Source organism: Scomber scombrus, chromosome 1 (genome assembly GCF_963691925.1).
Source record: "Scomber scombrus chromosome 1, fScoSco1.1, whole genome shotgun sequence".
Taxonomy (NCBI): Eukaryota; Metazoa; Chordata; class Actinopteri; order Scombriformes; family Scombridae; genus Scomber; species Scomber scombrus.
The window spans coordinates 25303612-25330235 of NC_084970.1; the positions used below are offsets into that span (position 1 = coordinate 25303612).

General features: G+C 37.0%; 1 protein-coding gene and 1 long non-coding RNA gene across 2 annotated transcripts in view; both read right to left on the reverse strand.

The window, feature by feature from the left end:
* Positions 1 to 26624, reverse strand: part of LOC133991015 (uncharacterized) — a 558552-nt gene that overhangs the window by 273068 nt on the left and 258860 nt on the right. The gene's annotated exons all lie outside the window — the stretch shown is intronic.
* Positions 1 to 26624, reverse strand: part of LOC133977789 (protein diaphanous homolog 3-like) — a 176466-nt gene that overhangs the window by 84991 nt on the left and 64851 nt on the right. The window contains exons 18-22 of the mRNA XM_062416074.1: positions 23526 to 23621; positions 20493 to 20587; positions 16832 to 16933; positions 12901 to 13140; positions 10126 to 10255 (exon numbers count right to left, since the gene is read on the reverse strand). Of these exons, the coding sequence (XP_062272058.1) occupies positions 10126 to 10255; positions 12901 to 13140; positions 16832 to 16933; positions 20493 to 20587; positions 23526 to 23621 (663 nt within the window). The remainder of the gene's footprint in view (positions 1 to 10125; positions 10256 to 12900; positions 13141 to 16831; positions 16934 to 20492; positions 20588 to 23525; positions 23622 to 26624) is intronic.

Here is a 26624-nt window from a genome sequence, read left to right on the forward strand (position 1 = left end):
TTGTACCCAACGATGTCTCAATCAGAGCAGTATTCACAGAGTGACTGCTCTACACTGACTGGCTGTTACATTGATTTTTATTTTGGTAGGAAATCACCCTGGTAATCTGGAGGAAAAATATGCAGAAAGCTCTTTAAAATCGGGATTCAAATTGACAATTTATTAGTTGTTCACCTGATGTCATTGGATGTCATTGATGATTACAATCGTAAAATATTTGTCCATTTTATACTATTTTGCCTGTGACATTAACAAAACTATTGTAAATGGGTGAAACAAAAACTAGACTTGACAAGACTAACAAAAAGCACACTCAAACCAAGACTAAGAAGTAAATATACTTGAAAGTATATTTCACAGAAAGTTGAGAAGATAACAAGGTGCTCTCTTTCATGCCTCTCAGGTCCTGTTAAATTTTACAACTGGCGAATGTTTTAGATTAATTGTGTGTGCTCTTATGTGACTACTATATGCATTAACTACTCTAGGCTACTGTTTTGGCCGGGTCTCTCTTGTAAAAGTGATAATGTGGCTCAAAAGACCCCCAAGTTAAATGAACGTTAAATAACCATGTAGGAACTAATAATGTGAGTGAATAAAATGCTCTTAATCTGTTTCTTTCGTGTTTAATTAAACATAATTTGAGCAGTCAAATGCTTAATGAATCAATAAATGCAAACACATCAGATTTCTACCTGTGGAAACAACATGTAAACTATTTTGGTTCAGTAAATTCCTGCTGTCAGTCAGCCTAGTGAAGGCAATTTGGCTGGATGCTGTCTTCTCAGCTCCTCTGGGGATTTGCAGCTGAAAGACGGCTGCTTCTATGGACAGAGATGCTGAAAACACTAGCCGCATGAGAAGTGGGGAGGCGGCAGAGAGGCAAAGAGTGTCGATGGACTGCTCAAATGAGATGAAATGTTTTTTTCTGCTCAACATAATGTGTGAAAGAAACAGTAGTGACTCTACAGCTGATGCATCGCTCCAGATTCCACCACCTTCTCTTTTGGTCATTGCCTTAATAATGCCTGTCTATTAATTTGGGTGGTGGAGCTTCTGAAGTAGCACCAGAAAAAAACAACTCTACCTTTAATGAGACAGCAAACCTAAGCAATAATTAAGTAATGGATTTTACTTGTTACAATGACCTGCACCATTTGTGAATAATTTGTGAATGGCCATTTAAAAATAAAATGTAAGACAGGTATCCTTGAGTGAAATCTGCAGTGTGCTTAAGTCACAGTAACTAAAATAGCATCAATCCAATAATATCACAAAACTATAAAAAATACTCTTTCCTCCGTTTAAGCATGTTAGTAATATAATAGTTAAGTGCCGGCCAGATACTTTTTTGTGGTTTTGGAGTTGTGGAGTTCCACTAGCCTTGATTAATATGTCATTGTCTTTACAGAAATAACTTGGATTTTCTCACCCTAAACCTTTGACTGAGAGTATATCAACATGAAGTCAGTTAAATCTGTAAACATCGTTTTGTCTCTGTTTCAGCCCCCATCCATACTAAAACAGTGTTTATCTCCCCCTAAACTTGAGCTTTTCCAAAACAGTGTATAAATCTCAATGGCAATTTTGGCATAAACAGAACACAACATATCAAGACAACGCAATCCAAAAAATAATACATTTAAAAAAAAATGCTGTATCACACAGCTATTCATGTAACCAACTGTGCAAGAAACAAGTGCTACCACACACACACATACATTAACTATTAGCCTGAAGGAATAGGAACATTTTAAGTTTGGATGGATCTTAGGTCAACAGGCAGCCAGTTCCGGAGAACAGGACTACAATAACTGAAGGCACCCTCACTGAATGTGGATCCAATTCTTGATCTGGATCTGGATCTAAATCTATATGTGCATAGTAAATACTTTAATAATAGGTTTAAGTTTGGGCATTAACAAATATGAATATATTTTGTAGGGGTGGGTAAAAATATCGATTCATCAATGCATTGCAATGTATTTTTTCCCAATTCAATATCGATTCATTAAATCCTCTGAATCGATTCAAGCACCTGGCCAGTGGGGGCGCAGTGAGCAACACCTTTGTGTGATTCGCGTTGTACGGACGGAGGCAGCACTCGACCAAACAACAACAACAACATGGCAATCGAAGCAAACTTGTTGACGGTATACAGTCTATGTGACGGAGTCAATAATGGCGCTTTTCCACTACACAGTTCCAGCACGACTCGCCTCGGGTCTTTTTGTGTTTCCACTAGGGAAAGTACCTGGTACCTGGTACTTTTTTAGTACCTGCTCTGGTGAGGTTCCAAGCGAGCCAAGCCAATACTAAATGTGACGTCAACAGACTGCCGGCCACTGATTGGTCAGAAGAGTTGTCGCTGGAAGAGTCATGAGCCGTCCCACATAAGAATCAAACCCGGCACTTTTAAATACCGGCAGCAGCGTTACAACCATAGTTACAGCCATATGGCTCAATTTTCTTGCTTTGTGTGTGACAAAAAGCCACATACAGCAGCAATTACACCACTGCCTCAATCTCTTTGTTGTTTATGTGTTTTGTGTCGCGTATAAAACAAAGTCACGGCAGTTTCGCGGAGCCGTGCTATGACGACCCCGCCCACGTTGAGTAGGTACTATTTTGTAATGGAAAAGGTCTGTTCTGGAACAGTACCAAGTCGAGGTGAGCCGAGTCGAGGCGAGTCGTGCTGGAACTGTGTAGTGGAAAAGCGCCATAAATGAATGGGGATTAACGGAGAAAGTACCGGCAATTATCACCGACAATGCCGCCAACATCAGACATCCCAACTCTCCAGGTAGTTCCGGGAGTCTCCCGCATATTGATAGTGGCTCCCTGACGCCCGCAAATGAGACGTAATCTCCCGGAATCTGGAGTAAACGAGAAAGAGCGCACACTAGAGAGTGACTGCGTGTGTGTGTGTATGTGTGACTATAAATGCAGCTAATGCTTTATTTTCAGATGTTTTATTGCTCATAAATGTTATGAGTTATACCATGGCTGTTCATATTGGCATGAAAATAAATAATGATTTTAAAATTACAAACAGGTACACTAATTAATTATTTGTGTATTTCTACTTATTACTGAATCGATATCGAAGCATTTAAATCAATATCAAATTGAATCGATATCGAATCGAATTGGGACCTAAAGAATCAAAATCGAAATCGAATCGAATCGTGAGATTCTTAACAATACCCAGCCCTAATATTTTGAATATTAAACAAAATAATGGGGATACAATTAGAGTTGGATTCTAGATTAAGATGAACAGCACTACAATAAATTAATGTCTCTAATATGAGAGACTTTTTCCTGCAATTTGGATGTAGAAAAAAAACACAAGGGGTAGATTTGAAGGGATTAATCAGCTTGTCAATTGAAAATAATAAGAATGAGGCATTTTTCTGATTATTGTTAATCAACTGAAAAGTGTAGTCTGGCAGTAATGTCTGTCAGATTTCACATTATTGCTAAACAGTAAAGTGCATTTTTATAGATCTCAAAATCAATTTGTAATTTGTTTTTTTGTCCATTTTTTATTCAGCTATCCGGCAGATTCTTGTTGACATTCTTACTTTTTCACTGTTTCTCTAGGTGCTTTTGGTGGTCCACAAATCTTGATAGTTTTGGCAGATTTCAGTGTGTATGGGGAAAACTGAGTTTTTGCAAAACAGTGACATAAGCTGCCCAGTGAGGGTTTGGCCTGTGTGTGACTTCCATCTTTTACAGTAATTGTTCATTTTATCATTCACTCACTGTTGAGCAGCAGCTTGGTAATGACCACTGGTTACCCGATATGTGTTATAACAGGTATTCATAGGTCAGGATTAAGTGACTATTTCATACTCGCTTTCTTGTCTGACAACAGAATGAATAAATAAATAAATAAATGAGGACAACTTAATTATTAACTTGGCTGTATTAAAACACAGTGCAGGTGATCACAAAAAGTGTGAAGAGACTAAATAGAGGGTTAATCAGGGATAATGAAAGTGAGAACAATAAGAACATAGTGTTGATGGGGAAAACCTGCCACAACTAGGAGGGTGAGCTTTACATGATCATTTCTAGTTACTTTTAAGTATATTTGCATCTGCCTGAAAACTAACTGTAACATCCATTATGGGGTAAAACAACCCCACAAAAAAAAGACATTAAATAATAAAATAATAATAAAAATAATAGATGTGGGAGCCGAAAACATCAAGATAAAAACAAGAAAACAACAACAGGATTACAAAGTACATTGGAAATCAGCTTATATTAGCTTCATTATTAACTCTCTTCCACTATCAGATATGTAATTGGTAAAATTCATGAAAAGCTTACATCTGGTTTACATGCATTATTACATGTGACAAGTCACATAAACACAATCATGAACAATTGTCTTGATGATTATAATAAAATTACACTCAAACTCTCTCAAGAACAATGTTAATAACAAGGAGAAAACAAAAGAGCATTATCATAATACTCTGATGTTTGAAATGAGTATTGCATAAACTAAGGTAGTCGTTATTGCAGTGTAACAAAAAAAAAACATTGTCATGTGTAATGTACATTATATAATCGATGATCCCTTTTTATGTGGCCACTGCCTCAAATGATTGGCATGATCGATATAATTGTATGAAAATAAACTGTTCACCTGCTCTATCATTTTTCATAAAAGCCTTCAGTATAACTAAACAACCAAAATCTGCTGAATGAGGTAGGCAGCATGCTGACATGGAAGGAGGCCAGACAGACAGTCTGTTAATTGAAATGATTAAATCCCAGTGATGATACACTGACAGAAAAAAGAGCAAGGGAGGCCAAGACAGAGAATAAAACAGAGAGGAATCTCGTCTTTTCTTAGCTGCACAATTCAAACTACAAGATTTTGTGATGATACTTCCCTCAGGTAGAAGGGCATATGGGGAAAAAGAAACATGCCAGTAGACAAAAAATGAAAGCATATTCTTCAGGAGGTATATGAAATCTAGAAAATTTGACCGGGACTGATCAGGAGTGTGAGTACAGTAACTGGAATGTGTGAAAATGTGTTTCAAAACAAAATGATGCTGACATTCTCTATGCACAAACATGTATAGAACTTAAGAAGTAAAAAATATAATTGCTCTGTGGTAAAGCGACGAAAGCAGAGATGGAGATGAAACATTAAATGCCTTTTCCATGTCTTCCTTGTTCTCTCTGGTCACCCTTGCTCTTGTGCTCTCTTTCTGTGTGTAAAAGTGTGAGTGATGTTTATGAGCAGTGGGGCCTGAATGCCACTGTGGTCCAGAGGGGTTGCAGACAGATATAGGATGTTTTAGAAGAATAATAATTGGAATATTTGTGGAGGTCAAATCCCCCATTGACATCCTTTTATTACTCTGCCAACCTGCTGTGCTATAAATGAGACTGAGTGGAGCGCACAACCATGCATACTCCCTCACAAACAGCTCTGCTACACACAAATTTCTATTATAGATCATACTTTGATGTATGGATATTAAGAGACTGCAAAACACAGATCTCCCTTCTGAGGCCAAAGCCAGACAGACACGTGTGACCAGACTGATGGTGCCATGAGCTGAGAACTAGAGACTTGTAATGCAACAAATCCTTGTGCTGAGCACCTATTAGATACAAAAAGAGCATGAAGGTCACTGAATTGCAACTTGCAGTCTGTCTATATATTTTCAACTTAAGGTTCATCACTCAGGCTGCTTGTGGCAAATGTACAAAACACAGCATGAGCCGCTTATTAAAAGAGAACCATCTCAATACAGCTGAATTCTCACATTACTGCTTAATGAGTCCTCAGGGCTCCAAGTCTCGAGCAGAGATTGTAACTAAACAACCTTTCCGTCCGAAAAAATAACATTTATGCAGACATTTCTATTAAGTATTACGCATAGATTTCAAAGTGATGTTTCAACCAAAGCGGTTGAACACATTAATATGTCTCCATGTTTGTCTGATTTCAAACTCAGCACCAAGTACCACACTACAAAACACCCTAATTGCCCAAACCCACCTGCTGTGTTTATGTTTGTGATGACGGACAAAAGAAATAGAAAATAGGAGAAGAAAGGGATGGAAAGACGAAAAACCAGACAGACAGACCCAAACACACAGACACACTGTGTCATTGGCATTGACAGACAGGCAGGTGCATAAATAGATACATAGAAAAAGGCAGAGAAGCAGAATGCAAGGACTGCTTCTCCATGTCAGGATAAATAATGATTGCAATGCTGAAAAGAGGAGGAATGGAAGAGAAGGAAGGAATAAGAAGACAGACACAAAAGAGCCCTGAACTAAGCTGCAGTTTAGCTTCCACGGAATTGGCAATGGGGGAAAAGAAGGCTGTGATACACATAGTCAGAAGACAGACGCACAAACCATTACTGCTACCTCTATCCAACATTGTTGTGAAACTCAAGTAAGCTCTTTGGTTAGTGTCTATGAATGCAATGCAGCCTTTTAATGTGTCTTTAGTCCACCAGAATGCCTGTCAGACCTGATGAAAGCCACTACAGAGCAAGGTTTACAAAGACGAAATGGGATTTGGGTGTCTGAATGCTAGGTACAGTAAGACGACACACTTAGCTTATGCATCTCATATTGGAACAGAAACTTAAAGACGGCGAAAAGAGAACATTACATCTATGTTGGACATTTTGCAGTCTATTCTTTAATACCATGAAAAAAACCGCCTCTCTTTGATTTCAAACTGAGATAATAATCATATATATATATATATTTTTTTATATATAATAAAGTAAATGTTGAATTTATATTTGAATATGTTTCTGAATGGTTAATCTAGCCACAAAGTCACCACTTAAACTTTATTTAATTTCAATTCAGTATTGGTTTGAGAAGTCTCAATAAATTAAGGTTGAATGCCTCGGCATCATGAAGTGCATTATAATATGAAGGTTGACCTTAATACCCTTTTTCACATTGTTATATTTTCAATAAAGTTAGAAACTCAGGTTTCAATATTCCCACTTGAATTGTATACATTATGACATAATAATTAATGAGTGTTTACACTTTAACTGAATTAACTAATCATATACTGATAAGCAGATAAGATAGAAAGTCACCCTGAATGTTTTACTTTACAGAAGTAGTGAAATAACTATGTTGAAGTTATATTTATTTCTGACTGTTGTGTTTCACCTCACATAATTGATGCTTTAACTTTTTATTCACTATATTACAACAGGAAGGTTATTAATCATATGTTAAAAAAGGAATGTGTTTACATCTTTAATGTGAAATACTTGATGATAGTGACTTGAAGTGTGATGTATGCATGTCAAAATTCACAAATAAACTTTCCCAAAAAATGATTTATTTCAGAAGATGCAGGCTGCAGACACCAGCTACACCTAAATTCCCCCCAAAACAAAGAAATTAAATATTCTTTAGTAATTCGGCACAGAAATGTTAAAACATTCAAACTCAAACTCTTTTATTTTGTTCACAATTATAAAAACAACCGTAGAGGATTTTTTCCCTGAGCTGGCCTCCATAAACCTCATGAGTAAGAAACTGCCCCTTTAAGACATCTCTTTCTATCTACTTTTCCCCTCCTAAGTAAGCTGTTATTTAAACCATTTGAAATACGTTCAGTCATTGTTGTTTTTTTTCAGTAACATTACGTCTTGTATTTTCACGTACAGTACCAATCACATCAATGAGAAAGTCCAAACCTTTGACTGGTACTGTACATCGTTTTATTTTCAAAGCAAGATTTGACCGCAGTCTGTTAAATGTTTGTTTTAATGTTAAGCACATTGAGTTGCCACTGTGTATGAAATGCGCTATATAAATAAAACTGCCTTGCCTTGCATAAACTTAATTTGGTATGAAACTGAGGTTAATAAGAGCCAGATTTCTTAGCATTTCTTATTGCAATACATTAGCATTGAGTCTCACACTTCGAGCCACTGTCTGAACCATTTTCTTTCTTTATTTTTTAAATAATGTAAAGACCTTATTATTATTTTGTGTCATTCTATGTATATCATGGCTCTTTGGGACTTGTATAACAAAATTCTGTCTTAGTCAAGAAGTCGTCGTTTGCATTTTCTGAAGAGTAGTAGATAGATCACTTACTGGAACAAAGCAAATACCAGTATGTGTTTATTACAAAGAGAGGTCCAAGGATTGTGCTCTCCATTGATCTCACCCTTGTACTTAAGAGTATTGCCAAGGGCTTGTGGACACACAGCACAGTTGGGAGAAATGAAACACTCAACAGGAGCATTATTATCCACAGTTTATCAAAGCACCAACAAAACCAAGAGGGGTCCTTATGAGCAAGAGTCCAAACAATAATTCACACACCTCATCCTTACTCTTTCCTTCACTCCCCCCTGCTGGGAATGGAGCAGTGGGTGAAATCTCCTTTGGAGCGGCAAGAAACACACTCTGACAGTACAACCCCATGCGCATGTATAGCTGCACACACACACATACACACACAGACTGCTGTGTGTCTGCTGCTCACTGCTTCCTCCTGAGAGTTGCCTATGGCAATATGAACAGAGAACATGACTGAGTCTCCTCCGGACATCCAGTCTGTCCCTGCCTGACTGTGACCTTTACTATACTCTGGATACACTGTACAAACTGAGACAGCTGAGACAACAGCTCAGACTGAGTACTGTATGTATGCATGTGTGTGTGTGTGTGAATGCATGTATCAAATTATAAGGAAAAAAGATTTAAAGAGACTTTAACTATATTCATAGTCTATTTTTACAGTCCACTGTTCTCAATAGGAGCAGTAGACATGACCTGAAGGTGCTGGAGCAGAAGATTAATGCGAGTATCAAACAGCAGTGCAGATGAGCAAAATGTAGTATAGATCAAACACTGTGGTGGAACACAATGCTGGTTTACACGATCAACAAATATCTAATACCAGAGTAATCCCTGGAGAGTTACAAATGTAAAAAGGTAAGAGGAGAACTCAAAGTAAAACAGGAATACAGAATAAAGCTCTGTTTCACTGAAGGCCACTCCATACATACATAAAGCTCTCCAAACCACATCTTTTAATGCCTGGATCACACAATAATGTTCAAATACAACCAAAGCAAATTCATATGAAAAACAAATTCTAAAATGTAATATTGTGTAGGAAGTGTATTAATGGGAGAATAACCGAATTTCCTGTTTATGCTGAACAGTATTCACATTGTTGGGTGTACTTTACTGGAGCGCAGGTAGAAGTAATTTGTTCTGTCTGAAATGATGAGACGTTAAAATGTGATAAGCTTCAAGATATCAGTAAGGCTGGACAACCCACACAGCTCATTATCTTTTCATTAGGCTTACCTTTATAATCATTTACCACTACCCTATACTGTCACCACTGTTTATGTCAGGTGATAACACTTAATTACACTGCCATCAAAATAGAGGGCAAAGTGTTCCTTCTCAATTTCTGCTATGTTATTCATTTTTTAGTTTTAATAGCATCCAAACAACTTGTTGAACACAAGATAACATTAAAAGCTTTTTTTCATTCAACTCAATGCCGAGGGGGATGGCGACTGAGTTTCAGTTGTAGTTTGTCACAGAGCTGAAAAAGAGATCAGAACAAAAAAAAAAAAAAAAAAACTCACTTTTCTTCTTTGTATGCCTTTTGTTTGCTCAAAGAATAGTCCAACTAATTGATGACTAATTTAGCATTCATAAGACCAGTTGGTGAAGCCCTGCTGGTAAACATCAACAAGGATGTTGATTTGATGGGGTGTGGATGAAACTCCCTGTGCACCTGGGGAGCTAAAGAACTTACGTTGACACCAGCAGGAAACCAAAATAACAGCAATAATCACACTGTGATATCGCCTCTGAGAAAGTGGGAGGTAAACGCAGTATTAAAATCATCAAGGAGCAACATGAGGTGTGATCCTTGCGTGCTTAGAAAGGGTCTCAATAAATGATGTGCAGTATCTTTGAAAAGGTAAAACACAATGCCCTTAGTTTTTTTTCTGTTTTTGTAAGACCTAGGAAATATATAAGAACATTAGAGACACTCACTTTCCTGTGTGTGCATGTGTATGACAATTTGTGCATTTTGGTGATAATGTATGTTACCTCTGCTTGCTCGGTCCACGTGCTCAAGGTCTTCAATAAACTTGATCACATCTGGAAAGTCCTCCTCACATACTTGTGCCAGGAAATGGAGTAACGTGGTCTTCTGATCAGCTGACTTAGTATCCTTTAGCTGTTATAAAAATATATATACGTTAACACATTATTTTAGCAAAAATATGTATCAGTACCTTTAGTTTCAAACAATGAACAGAATCTGAAGACTGCTTTTAAAATAATTATTTATGGACAAGTTAATGGCATATTGTGCACTAAGTAGTACCTAAACATTTGTTGTGAGGCAACTATAGCTGATATGATTAGTTTTTTAATTAGTCGATCAACAGAAAATCTGGCAACTATTTTAATAATGTATCAATTGTTTCTGTCATTTATCAAGAAAAAGGTTACTCGCTTCTCAAATGCTCCTTTTCTTTGTCGTTGACAGCAATAGACATAATGTCTTTGGGTTTTGGACTACTGATCAGAAAAAAACAAGCGATTATAGTATGTAAACTTGCACTCTGGGAAATTAGAATGGTCACATTCATTACTTTTTGACATTTAACAAAAAGAGAAATTAATCGATTAATTGAGAAAATAATATGTGGATTCATTATTAATGAAAATAATCTTTCTTTTTTTTACCTAGGACTAACCATACATTTGTCACATTTATTGTAAAGGCAATATACTATTAATACATAAAAATAAAAATGTGTAATTCTTATTTGTGCACACTTTTGTAGAACCCATCCAACTTTAAAGAAAGCAGAGAGTCAACAACAGATTTCATGTTCCACATACATATGCACTGCATGTAATGGGATGAAGGAACATGTGTCATCGTCCTTCATTCTGCTATCATAAACCCTTTCAGCAGATTTATAAATGCTGAGTGATGACAGCGCTACAGATGATTTGCTGTCGTGTACTCATGCAGCTAATACATATTCACAATATGGTGACCTTTCCTGTGCTTTGTGCCTCTCTCTCTCTCCTGCACGCAGCAATTTTTCAATTTCTCTGATAAATTTCCATCATCACTCCTTTACAGTCTAATTCCAAGATGTCTCTCAGTAGTATTTTCACCAAACATCCCTCCTGTGGAGAGCTTTGCTGTGTATCTCTCTAGGTGATCTATTGGTAGACAACAGTGTACTCAGCCCCGCTGGGTTTAATCATGTTTGTATTATCTTCTCTAATCAAACATTCTCATCTCTCTTTTCATTTCTGTTTTTCCTATTTTTTCAAAAGTTTCAAGTGCTCGCACACAAAAGGTCCCTCTCTGAATTTAGATGGATGGTAATCTGAACTGACAATGTAAACATTTTGCAGCTGGTGTGGGTGCTATTTTTCCTGTGCTATTGAATGGGCCGTGGAATTAAGCTGTCAAACTCGGGGGCAGGTATGAAGGTAATGTCTCCCTCTGTATATCCTGCCACTGACATCAACTCATATCTTGGTATCACAACATAAAAGCACGAGATGAGTAAAGAGTCACACTGGAACAGCAGTGTTATAGATGTGCACAATACATATTACCCCCATAAACTTTTATTAATTGATTACATTACTGTCACACTAGTGCGACTAATCTATCATGAATGCAGGTAAGCGATGTTTATATGAACATAAGCGCTGAAGTCCAGGGCAGAGAGGTGGCAGTGATGAATGGTTGTGATGGTTGTTACTGTGGAAACAGCAGTGAGTGTTCCAACAGCCGTAATGTAACCAGTGGTGGAGTCTCTTACTCCAGGATTACACTCTGGTCTCTGTCATTATAACTATCATACTGGAAAACTCAATGTTCTGTCTTCACTCCATATAAAATTCACACATATCATGTGTTTTCTATGTCTCTGCCCCACTAAGCATAGTCTTGCTGGGTGTGTGAGCTTTCAAAGGGATAGTGGCCGTAGCCCCAGTTATCTATTCTGAGCAGGAGAATGAGAATAAAGTGCTCCCAAGGTTTGGCTGCTTTGATAGATGTCAGCAGATAGAGAAAAAGCCTGTCTTGCAGGGCTGATAGTGTCCAATCAAATGAAATAGTTTCAAACAAAATGTCTCATCACAGCAGCCACTTTAGATCAGTTCACTGATTAGGATCGGCCAAGGTGGCAAAAAGAAAAAAGAGCATCAGTAATAAAAAAATAAAAAAGGCTCCTAAATACACAGCCACAAAAATACACACAAGCACAGGTATTTAAACAAAGATCGACAGAGTAACTTAACACAGAGTTTAACCTTTTACATGTTGATTTGCACAAAAGAAAACTGAATCCATTTGCAAATTATCAAATACTTTTCTGATGACTAACTGTGGAAAGGAGTGTGTTTTGTCTCTGATTCATAGTCTGAACAAAATGAATTGTTACCGACAAGGCCAAAAGAATAAATCAATTTGTACTGATGACACACTGGTAATCCAAAATGAGCAGTTAAACGTTTTTGATCAGATGGATTCAGTGACTGCAGCATAGAGAATGAGAAGAATCTGGCGAGCCTCATTCAAGCAAAGATCTTCAAAAGATCTTTTTTTTTTGCATTTGGTCATTTGCCTTTGTCATGTTTATTGTAATAATTAACTAATTACATGTTACTGCTGCCATCCTATTGGAAACACAGCTTGATGAAATCTATAGAAAAAAATGTATCTCATGAGTATTTCTTTTCTTTGAACATACGTATATCACTCCTGTTGAATAGCTGTCACTGCAGCGATAAAGAAACACAAATGTGAACTGTTGACAGCAAGATCAGCATTCCACCCCTCACCTTGCAAAGGGAACTGAGGTCGAAGCCGTAGGACTGGGCATTTCGGGAGCCTGCATTCATGTAATTCCCCAGCAGCAGCACCAGCTCCAGCAGGCGGCCAAAGGAGCGGCTCTTTCTGACCTCATCACAGGCAGCGTTTACAGCCAGGATATCTGGACGCAGGTTGTTTACCTGCTCCTCAAACTGCAGCCGGAAGAGGATGTGGCTGAGGCGAGGATGAAGCCGCTTCACACTGCTCATCTGTGAGAGGAGAACAGAGATGGACGAGCAAACAAGCGAACAAGGTAGGATGAAAGAGCGAAGAAGAAAATGAAAAATATGGAGCGTAAAGCAGAAGAGAAGTAAAGCAAAAGTAAAGAAAATTATGTCAAGAGTGAGAACAAAGTCAGAGAACATCATTAAACTTAAAATAACTACAATGACACTTTTGGCACAGTCTTACATTCAACCAATCTAATTTAAAAGACATTTATGCAACCAGCATGCTGGAAAGTGTTGCTAGGCAGTAGTTATAGATGCTGGCAGTGATTTGATTTGGGACCCAGGTCTGGTAAGTTAATTGTGGAGTTAGTGTCCATATAGGGCAGGCAGCGGAGGGGGTGGAATATACAATAGGCTGCCTTGGATTACCACTCTCACACAATTAGAGAAAATTGGAAAATATTGCATTGGGCCCAGGGCCTGGCCACAGCAGTGATTGTGTATGTGTGTGGGGTGGTAGGGAGAGGCGCAGGTTCCAATTGTCTGTTTCACACAACAGCTGGCTGTGTAGTTTGATGTCCTCCATCAAGGGTTTAATTATAGCTACCGTAATGTTATCAAATTACTATTTCAGTCGGTGAGCAAGTGAGCGTGTTTGTGTGTGTGTGTGCATGTACTGTGTTTGTCTGTATGAGAGAAAAGCAATGAGAAGAAACAGGGCATAAGAAAAATATGACACAATTAAGAAATAGCAAAGTGCAGGAGAACCAAACACAATGCTGAGATGGAGCCCAGAGATGGGATACAGTATGATAATGATATTATAGTATGGACAAAAAATAATCAGAGACAGAAGAAATAAAGCAAACACACCGGGGCAATTTCAAAGTAAGTCCATAAAAAAATGGACAATGGACAAATGGACAAAATAAAGTTAAAATGGACTATGAAGAAGAGTGGAAGACATCAGAGTCATTATTAAATAAGGTGGTGGGAGAAGAAAGATGATGAAATTTCTCTCATGCTGTCAAGTGTGAACAGTGAATTCAAACACAATGCACCATATAGAATAAAAACACATTTTTGGCAACTTCTAACAAATGTCTCAGTGGAGTGTCAACAACAATTAAAATCCTAGATGAAAGGCTTTAATTCAAAGAACTGCCTGTTATATAAACTACAGTTGGGGCACAACTGAAGTCTAGCAGTAGGAAATAATGGCTACTGTACTGCATGAGGTTCACTGGGGCAAAATACATCAGAATATGATTTAATCTAATGACGTGGAGATGTATGGAAATGAATACTGTATTTGAGAGCTTTTTTGCCTTTTGACATCTGGTCAGAAAAAACTTTTTCATGCACTTTTAAAAAAGAAAAATGAAATGACTACATTGCCCTTGTGTCCATGACACTATAAGGAATTTTACAACAATGTGCAATCGGGTCTATTCTTTGGCAAAGACGCGACGACACATCACAAGCTAGAGTTCATATCATGTGTGAGCGTGGTGGATATGGTAAAAAGAAAAGATAAAATGCACAAGTTTGCACAATCGAAATTAAAAATTCCCTTTGAACCTGAGCTTTTCTGATAGGTACACGCACACAAGCCTCCTTGGGCCCAAGCAGGCACAGCAGAGAAACAACATTATATAAGCAGGCTCCTCTTTGTTCTATGTATCCCTGAAGAACTTTACACAACAGCTGAGCAGGCTCTATTTTTGGCTGGACCACAAAAGCAAAGGCAGCTCTATAACCATGAATGTCCGTGACTGACTACCTGAGTAAGTGTAACTGAGTCGCTGAATGATGAAGTTACACCATTGGTCAGCCAAATGTTTCCACTGTCTGTATCTGTTTCAACTTAAAAGCCCCCTTTTCAAATTAAAGTCTATGGCTGCGCCTGAAATTCCATACTAACATTTGAGTTAGTACACGAAAATGGTATGTAGTGCCTTGGTACTGGGTATGAAACCAATACTATGTGAATTGCAATTTATGGGGAAATATGACAGTATGTAAGCACTGGACACTGCACCAGCATAAAAAGCCTAAAATGCAATACAGTGGTGATGACAAATAACATAACGCACAATGGCGGACATCGACCAAGGCAGTTTTGGCGTCATCAGAGCTACATCAATAACAATTCAATGGAAATGTAAGTATAAAGGCCAAAACACACTGCTGCTGAACAGCGAACATCAAAACAGTTTTCATTGTAGTTTATTTATTTCACTTGTGCCTCTATCTACAAGGCAAACATTAATTAATTGTCAGTTGATCTGTTTCTTTCAAAACAATGTTACTGCTCTGATCATTATTTTTTCAGGTTACTAATCAAAAATATATAATAACAATAGGCAACTCACCCATGGCATTTTGTTGTATGGCGCTGTACTCATAGAAGTGGAGTTACATCCAGATAAGTAATTTATTGATGTACTGCAGCACGACACTTCCTATTGGTGCTAGGGGAGGCATTTGCGTCATACAACCTGCCGCAGCACATTGATGCATTTTCAGCTTACGGTTTCACTTTGCTAGGAGTAATATGTTTTTTAATTAGTTCAGATTGTTGGCACGGGCTACCATGGTTACGCATCTTTAACCAGCAAGGAGGCTCTCAGGAAGTGATGTGATGATTAAAGCTCAGTGCGTCCAAAAAGATGCATACTACTGTTTATTCACACACAAGTATTTAACAAGCATTTAATTTCAGACGCAGTACCAGGGAAATGTAAGTTAAAGCATCTTCAGCTTTAGTACTGTGACGTAGCTCCCAGTGAACAGAATATCTGAGCGGTGTACAGTTACAAGAGGGATTTAAATTGAATCCTTCATATTTGATGAGAGATAACTGAACAATTAACACAGGGACACAGGACTAGAAGTAGGAAAATGTATTTTTCATTTCACTGTGGATTTAAAATCCTTCTAGCATTTCATGCACAGTCAAGCCATAAACTAGGTTTTGACCTAGTCTCGTTTATCTCCCCCCATCAACCGCTCAGTCACTGCATTTTCATTCAGTGATAAGATTATTTTTCATGGATGATTGCAAAACAGGTGGGTGCATGGGGCAAAAGAAGACTGTTGGGTGTTTTGTTAGTAACTTAGTTGCTAGGCAGAGGCACAAAATACACAAAAAGTGCTACACCCCTCATGCATAATTCTGAATAAGCCTCCTTTGAAAAGTCTTTAAGAAAACGATGCAGACATAATTAGACAGCAGTACTGCTCTTTAATGTGCATAAATTAGTGCGGCAGTCCACAGGTGTCCTGTCTTTCCTCTTAGGGCTTAAAAAGATTGAATTTTAAAAAGCTCAGGATTACTATACTCATATGAAAGTGGTCTGATTGTGTGTGAGTGTGCGCATTTGTGTGTGTGTGTGCGTTCTTATGAAGCAGAAAGAGACTCTGAGGAGAGATATGATGCAAATACAAGACAAGTTTGCATTACTACTGTATAGCATTTAACAACTAATAAATCTGCTTTATAAAACTGTGTGAATAATTATATTTATGTTTTATCCCTGTATTTTAAGCACACTCAATTTAAATGTAACTGGCATAAAAAGGAGTGCAGTGTACAGTGCCTAAGGTCTTCCATTAACAAAACTACAGCATAAGGAAAAATCTTTCTGTGATGTAAATGTATTTCAGCTAAAGCCAACAAGTGGGGAGGTTAAGAGTTTTGTGTGTGTGTGCATTCATGTGTACTCACCACAACCCCAAACTGTTCAGGCTCTGACAAATTTGTGTACTCGTTTTTATACTTGGCTAAAGCATTCAGCTGCTCCTGCTCCGGTAGGTGCTTCACAAGGTTCTACAGAGAAGAGAGGAACAAGACGAGTGTGAGGCAGCACCGAGGAAAGCAGTTTATACAATTTAATGATTGTTCGTGGTACATTACGTTCGTATGTAAGATTATTTTCATGTTACAATTTTTTAACCATGAGAAAAAAGTAATGATTTAAACTGTACAAAATAATCACTCTAATCACTCAATCACTCTAATATAAAGCTGTGAACAGCTTTATATTAGAGTGATTGGCTATATAACATGTTGTATTTTGCCTGTGCAGAGTTAAGATTCAGGTATACTGCAGTGCGGTTGTTGACAGTACATGCTTGACTATCAGTGTGGTGCTTTTCTTTCACTTCTTTCTAATTTTAGAATGAGACCTGAGATTGGCATTTCTCGTTTGAGCTATATGGAAATCTAGCCTATGTCTGCTTCATTTCCTTCACATTTTAATGAGCTTCAGAACTATTGGTAAGTTAGTAAGTAAAAACACAGCTTTGTAACTGCAACAAATTGTCTTTCATTATCACACACATCCTTAGGGGTATATAGATACTACCGTATTGTTTTAATAGTCTATTGAAAAGTGAAATTGTAATTGTAATTGTGTTATTTAGATAAAAGAAATAAATGTTAAATTATTCAAGCTATATTGACTACACTGGCATCTCATCTGAATTTAACAGCCATCCTAACAAATATGGTTAACACTCGGGTAAATATTTTGGTCTGATGCATTTAAATGGGATTGAAAATCTGTTCCTGATGCCTGGAGTCAGGACAAATATTGTCACTTTCATTACCTGTGTTTTTTATTGATCCACTGTAATGGAATTTTCTTCAATGACAATTATTTGTGTGTTGTAATTAAAAAATATCGATCAAATTAAATTTCTTAAAATGTACATAGCTCAGCTTTGTTTTTGTTTATTTGTTTGAACTCAGGTTATCCAAACCAATACTGAATGATCACAGTTAAATAATGTAAAACCCTTAACATTAGCATGGTAGTTATTTATTTATTCATAGATTGCCTTAAATAAATTAATCGATTTCCTCTAAAACTAGGGCACAATTATAAGTCATCAACCATTTACATTTTTGGTGAGAGCTATGGGTTCATTTAAATGTGGCTTGTTAAATATGTACTGTATAAGTATAGTATACTTTCACCTTCACTCCTTTGTCTCCAACAATTTAGATTGCTATGACTCTTTATTGCCAGACTGCCCAAATAATCAACTGACCATCTCTGGCTCGTACAAAACACTGCCCGCCAAGGTACTGGCAAGAAGTAGGAAATTGGAGCACATTTTCCCATTCTGTCTTCCTGGCACTGGTTACCCGTGGCCTTAAGAAGTGATTTTAAAGTTTCATTGCTGGTTTGTCCCATCCTTAATAGTTGTCCTTACACTTCTGTTGGTAGCCTAAAGTCTGCCGACCAATTGTTGCTGCCTGTTCTTAGGGCCAGGCTGGAAATGGAGGGTAAGTAGGCCTCAAAACCTCTAGAACAGCCCTCCATTCAAAATGAGGCAAGGAGAGTGTCCTGTTTTTACAAGTTGTCTTTAGTTTTACATCTACCTATTCCTATTCATTTTATTGTTGAATTTGTCATTACATATTTTCTCCTCTAGTCTATGTATCACACATTTGTTGTTCTTTTAAGCACATATTTTTGAATTATTTTATAATGAGTGGTTATCTTGACACATCAATAGTAGTTTTTGTTGAAAATAGCAAAACTGTCAATAACTAAAAAAAATAATAATCCAGAAGACAGTAGTACACATAACCTTATATATATATATATATATATATATATATATATATATATATATATATATATATATATATATATATATATATATATATATATATATATATATATATATATATATATATATATTATATTTCCCAAAAGAAAGATTAAAACATCAGCATACATGTCAGCAGATGAGTCACTGCAGTACAGATATGGGTTTGCAGTACTGCAACAGAGAAACCACTGCATAGTTTGTTCACCAGAGAGCACTATCAACTTTATTTGTCAGTAAGTATAAGTGTAAAATATCATAATAAGAATCGGTTAGTGGGATAAACTAAACTATATGTTTGCAACATGTGTTTAGGTTAAAAAACACAATAGCTAAGTTCTACCCTGAACAAAAGGAAAACTTCACAAACTTCTTCAGACCTTGACAGTTAACTAGGTCAGACATACAAAAAAATAAAAGAAAGAACGCAAGAGAGGACAAAAGGCAGACAAACAACAGATCAAGAGAATGAAAAACATAGAAGAGAAAAAATATATATATAAAGGCACAGATCAATAGTTCAAACGGTATCTACTTTCTTTAAAGTCCAACTGAAATTACATTTAATCATCCCTCTTTGCAGTCAAAAATAACATTGCAAATATAGTGTTGTTGTGTTGTATAGCAAGCTGCTGTCTGGCTCAGTGTCACTGTCTGCTCTGCCTATAACAGAACGCCACATTACTTCTTCATGCAAGATTACATTTTCTGTACCAAGGACTCCTGCTATGTAGGCATGTAACAGAAATTGTAAATTTAAAATTCTCACTTTTATTTTTTGTTTTTTTTTGTTAAAGGAGAACACAGGACAAGTGATTTACAGAGCAAATATATATGCTATTATGGACAAAAGAGTTAAAACAGAATAAGTGTGGTAAGGCCAGTTTAGACCAAAGATTCAAAACGAGAAGAGTTGAAACTTGCAACTACTTGGTCTGCAAAACCTGCCAGTTTACACCAACGTGACTAGAAGAGACAGTGTATCATCTCCATAGCAACGACTGTTTGTACTTCTGCTCTAAGTTATGGATTTTCAGGCTTTTTTGTAGCTGGATATAATTTGTAGCATCCTAAAATATTATAATAGTGATAGTGATTTACTTGATATACACATATACATACATAAAGGAAAGTCTAAAACTCCATTTCCATCATCTGAAAGTTTGCTGACTTCACCAACTGACTTCATTATGAGCTGATTGGCTGTTGAAACAGGTGACGTGCCTCATATACTACAACCAGCCACTGGCTAGCTTCATTTGACTAGCTGAGTCACAGACAACACTGTCAGCCAGGTTCCATCGAGATGAGATGGGCCAGTTCACGCTGCTGCAACCTTTCCCTGCAACATTCTGAAATGTTTTTCTCGGGTCTGAACTAAGCCCAGCTGTCATTAAACCCAAATGTGACTGTTAAACACATAGAAGTCATGGCTGCAAAAAAGCAACAAAAAAGAAGAGCAGAAAAATAGTATTTATAAGATACTGCTTAACATCGGCATGGTATTTATTTATTTATTTATTCACAGATTGCCTGAGTCTCAAACTTCCACCGCTGTTGTACAGTAGGCATTACAAATGCCCGATACTTCAGCCTCAGGCTATATGCTGTTTCAAGCTAGACAAATAATCAAGACAATAGAGAAGGAGAAGGGCATCACTAAAAATATATATTTTCTCTTGTCAGAACTTGGTGGGTGCAAATCCTAGTTACAGTGAGCAGATGAGTCCACACATGTTTACAGCCTTGTGCAAAATGTTCCCTACCTGTATCATAGGTTCAGTGAGCTGCTCCCCATCCACCTCCAATATCATTCGACGGATTTCCTGATAAGGCATACGGAAGGAACCCAGGAAGATGGCTACACAGAAACAGACAAGAAATGCAACAATGCTGTGGTGAATACAAAAATGATTCATTAGTGGCCTGTTATGTGGCATTTTCTGACATTTGGTCATACAAATACTTTTTTTTTTTTTTTTTTTAAATCACAAACAAAAAGAAAAAAAACAAGACAAACTTAGACTGAAATTAATTTTTTTTTTAAAAAGATTAAGACATTAGGTTAATTAAACCTGCAAACCCGCTTCTAGCAGTAAATGTAATAACACATCGCCGCAGACCTCCAATGCTTTTTACATGAGTCAGCCCCATCCTGGCGACATGACAAAGTTGGTGCACACTGAGGACACTCTGCCCCAGTCGACAGTCAAAAACTATTCATTGCTGCTAACATTAAACACATCGCTACCAGTGTGCCAGTGCAGAAAAGTTGCCACAGACACCAGATTTTAAAACTCCAGTATACGATGAAATACAATGGGATTTACCTGGCAAAGACAGGCTCAATCACCATTGCGTGCACTCATTTGGCAATGTCTTGAATGTAATAGACATGCTTTTATATTTAAAGGATCCAGACTCCAGCTTTAAAGGTAAATCATAATATTATTTGATTATGGTTCATTAATTTTATTTTTTGTTTATTCTTTTACAGATGACATGTGTAACAGATGTATCGGATGGGGTTTGGGGTGGTGTGAGACTCCTTATGTGTGTGTGCTTGTTGATGTTACTATGCCGATAAGTAAATTGTTGTATTGTTTAATTTATTATCATTATTATTACCAATATGTTTTGTTTTGTTTAAATGTTTTAAGTTTTATGTTTTGTAAAAAAGTTCTGGAAAATGAGATGGTGCATAAAGGGGTTTATTACATTTTGAAATAGAAATCAGTGCATTAGTCAGCCAGACATAAAACTGTGTTCTAAAAAAATGATTTGAGAGATGATACTTGTTTAGCAAGCATGAGTCCGCAAGCAAGTGGCACCATCTGGGACCAAATGGCAAATGTCTTGTCAAAATAAATTATTAGTCTAGCCAGTGGAGCCATTTCAAGGACCCTGCCAGTTAAAAGATCTGTGACCTGTCTAAGAGCATGATGACTCAATCAACAATCTCTGAAGGTTAAGATGTTAAACCTGTGGTAATACAATCTCCTTGTAGAGTATCTATCAGCTAATACCCTGGTGTATGTGTTTTGTATTTAACAGACATCAAATTGATATAATATACAGCAAAACCAGAAATAACTCCAAAAGGGTTAGGGTTAGGGTTCAGGAAAAATATTTTCTAATCTTATTTTCTGATAATATACAAACCAACTTCCTACCTAAAGTTATAAAAGAAAAAAATATTTTAAAATGTAATGCCTCTGACAATAGTGTGGAGGATGCCACAGCTAATCGAGGAAATGTCCTTTGGTTTGAAAGAATTTTCAGGTGGGTAGCATTGAAAGGAAACATAATGCTGAAGAATTCATGTGAAGTTGAAAAATAAGACAAGCAGACCGATAAAAGGAACTGTTAGTAATAATTACTTAGGTGGCATCATGCACAGTTTGGGTTGGCAGACTTCAAAACACAATAAGTTAAAAACAAAAGCATAATTTTAAGAGGTTCGGTATGTAGTAATCAGAAATTCTTTCTCCTAAGCGACGCCTGTGGCCGTTAAGCTCGTATGCTCACTCACAAGATCGTAGTGCGAAACTATAGCAGGGTGTTTCTGGTCGGACTTTTGTATTTGCTGTGTTGTGTCATTGTGCCATTTTCTTATTGACATTAGCGGGAGAGGGAAGGCTCTCTGGAGCGCGCAAAAGCATCACACCCTTTGAATTTTCATGGAAAATACATCCCAAGTAATTCAAATAGAAATCAGTCCACAGTTACACTGTTACAGGCAACGTGAAAGTCAGGTACGGTTTTATTTTTTTTAAGTAACATTAGTGTCCGTTCACTCATTGGCAATAAAAAAAATTATTAATACATGTAAATCGCTTCACAATTCTACACATAGAGCCTTTAATGGATCTTTGACTGACAAACTGGTCAAAAATATGTACAAATGTGCCATAAGTCAGCCAAGTAACTTCTTTGTGAGAATGAAATTTTGACTCATTAAAACTCAATACATGGAATAAAATTGCACTCTATCTTAATAGTGACACAATCTGAATTAAAACCCCACATACGCCTTCTCAACCTCAATCAGAGCTTTTTAAACTTTTTACCTCCCATGGTGTAACACATAAACCGCCTACTCTCCTTTTTTTCTCTCCTCATTCGTGCTCTATAATTTCCGCTGCATGATTTATCACCGTTACTAGGCTGATTAGTCTCATTTTCTTTTAATACATGAAACAAAGGTCACAGCTCCCCTTGATATAAGCCAATGAGGTGCTAAGATCTGGAAGTGCTTAAGAGATCAGCTGGATCCTCATTAATGCCGGGTGCCTTTAAACCGGTCATTTTAAGATCAAGCATGCGTGTATTTGTGTGTTAATGTGTGTGTGCGAGATAGTTAGGAAGAGAAAGGGGGAAACTGAGACAGAGATTGATGTCACCATACATGGTAGCATTTTTCCTCATGTTTCTTTTTACCATAATGATGCTTAACATAGTTAATTAACTCTGTGTGTGGAGACATGTGTCACAGGTAACAGTGGCCAGGTTCACGGTAAAAAATGTAATTACTATAGCAACAAGGAAAATAAGTGGCTCATTCCATTCCAGAAGTCTCTTTTAGTCACTTGCATAACATGCAAAGAACATAATGGACATATGGAAACTTAATGTAGATAAAACATATAAGTGAGTGCAAAGTGGTGAGGAGCTGTGAAAGCTGAGATGACAGCAGCAATCAGTTTACTATAACATTAAGACACATAGAGTAGAAGTTTATAAATGTAGTCCGTGTGAGATGAGGAAAAGGAACAAGCTGAGAGGAAACAAATACTTACACAAATTCTGTGCAATCTTGGGATCGAGCACCTTAAGCGCTTTAATTCTCTTCTTTATGGATTTCTTATCCTCCAGGTCCTCCTCTTCTTTTTTGGCTGATGAAGACAGAAATACTGAATTATTCCCAACACACAAGGTCAATTTTTACACAAATGCAAACACTTACTGTACTGCTGATATGTAAAAAAACACACAAATTCATTTACCATGGGATTATGAGATTTACATATCATTTTTTTCCAGGTACAACATAACGAAAGTCAACTGGAATGTAGAGATTGTCCAGTTACATTTTATCATTTATTGAGTTCGAATGATACGTCGATTAATTGAACAACTGATTGTCAGAAAATGTAATCTACAAATATTTAGATAACTGATTCATCCTTTAAGTAATTTATAAAGCAAGACTGCCGAAATATTATGTGGTACCAACTTCCAAAAATGAGCTGCTGCTTTCCTTTATTTTACATTATTGTAAACTGAATATCTTTGGGTTTTGGACTGTAAGTCAAACAAAACAAGACATTTTTCACCTTGTCAGCTAGGACAAGTTGAAATGTGACAGACAGCTGTCAATATTTTCTGACATTTTATAGGCAAAAGCATTAATCAAAAAAGCAACGGGCCCAATAATTGAAAATGAAAATAATTCCTAGCTGCAGCCTTAGCTGTGAAACAGTACTCATTTTAAGAGTCCTGCTGTCTGAATCAACCATAATTTTTTTTTTTTTGTATGTTTGCATATATATAAAAGTCAGAGATATGATGCAGTTCGCCATGACTGCAGGATGCTATGCAGTTGGAGAAGCGTGGAAAAAGGGATTATGGGAGAGTGTTGTGATCACACCACTGACAGAGTAGGGTATGAGTGAACCATTCGTGTGGCTTTTCCATAAACACAGTGCTGCACATATAGTAATCAGGTTATAGGTGAAGGTAAATCTGTTCTAGATCACAGGGAGCCACAAAGGTGTGATTGTGGCTGTGCTAGTGGTAGTTAGGGGAGGAATCCTGACATCTGGATTGCAAACAAGAAAACAACAAACCAAGAACACACACACGCAGAGATATATACACAAGTACAACCCTCTCGAGCTATGCTCAAAAAGGAGTTCATGGTTGGTTTTAATTATTTAAGACATCAGATTAAGAGAACAAAATGTGCATCCCAGGAGTATGCTGGGTAATTGTCTGGTGCTGTAATTATGGTTTGTGTGGTGAGGAGCAGAGAGGAGAGGAGCAGAGAAGAGAGGAGCAGAGAGGAGAAGAGAGGAAAGGAGAGGGCAGCAGAAGACAAGAGAGCAGAGGAGAAGAGAGGAGAAGAATCACAGGAAAAGTATTTTCACTGTTCCACTTGGGCTTGTCTTCTTTCAGGGATGCTGTATCTAATTAAAAAGTGAAGAGGTATGCTGGGAGCTCCCGCAGAATACACTGCTAGCATGTCCACAAACATGAACACCTACAGTACAGTACACCCCACCACACACAGAAACACATTAACACACTAAGTTATCCTCTGACTTACGTGGGTCCTCAGTTGGTACATTCTCCTCACAGTCTTTCAATACATGAGAGGTGAAAACACAAAGGACGGACAAGGAGGACAATGGAAAATGTGTACCATGGAAAAGAGAGAAGAGAGAGAAGGAAGAGATAAAAATACATTTCATAGAACTGCACCCTGCCCGTTGCAGCGTGATACACACAGAGACTCAAGTAAAGAAAGAACAACTGCCCTGTAAATCCTAAGTAAAAAAGAAGCAAGTAGAAAACAATGAGATCAAACAGACAACTGGAGGAAAAGGCAAATTAACTTTTAACATCAAGTTTAACTTTTGTTGGTCCACAATTACAAACACCAAACACGCAGATTATTAGAGTTTAGAGCTGAAAAAATGAGTCAGTAGGTCATTTAATTACAGAAAATTAATTGGCAATTTTACTTTTTTTTTAGTTTTTGTTTGTTTTTTAAGTAAAAAAGTGTTTTGAGCTTCTAAGATGTGAGAATGTTTATTTGCCCATTTTCTTGGTCACCAATAACATTTTTGGGGGAATTTTGGACCATTAGTTGGAAAATTTGAATATCAATTTGGCCTTTTCTCCATCTTCTGACATGTTATATACCAAACAATTATTTGATTGATCTAGAAAAAAAGATGGCATACAGCAATTAAAATAAATTTGAGTTTTTAGCCCTATTCAAGATCAAAACATGTCCAAAGATGTCAACATATCTTCTTTTTTTATCTTTGATATAATCCAGCTATTAAAAAAACCCTTTGGGTCTGAAAAAATCAGTATAAGCATCATATCCTGTAGCTTCAACAAGTGTGTTGAAACAAACAGCTACAGATCATACAGTATATGATAATGCACCACAACATGATTAAAATCTATTTGTAACTATTTTCTCCAGCTTGTTAAAGAGGGGAAAAAAATAAAGGTTCAAGAGGTTAAATGACAGATGCAAAACAATTTAAATTGCTAACACAAAAACTAATTGATCTCAGTCACCATGAAGGACAGCAGTCACAGCAGAGCAGCGCCTGTTATCAAGTACAAATATAAATCATAAGGCATGAATTAAATAAATTGCAATGTGAAGATGTCAATATTTACCTTAAAAAACAGCATAAAGTACTTAAGTCTTTATTCTTACGGGAATATAATGTTGAATTTGATGTTATTGGGTATTTGGATGCAATATAAGGAGCATGCCCTCGAAAGCCTCCAGCTTACTGCATTAAGATGTAGTATTGATCTACTCATCATAACTTATAGCCTCACAGAATCTCATTTATTACAACAGCACACAGAGTCACACACAAAATACCAGAGTATTAAACACCTTGTTTCAGTGCATATAAAACATACTTGGCTTGGTCATATAATCCATGAATCATCCTCATATAATACTGCAAGGGCTGCATCCATCTCTATCACACAAGAGATGGTGATAAGATAGAAAATCATATTGCAAACACACATGTACTTGCACACTCACCGCGCTGCCTCAGGTGTTATCAGTTAAATCAGCTAATTAGATTGCCCCCTTCCAGCAACCCCCCTCCTCTTCCCCATCCTCTCTGGCCTTA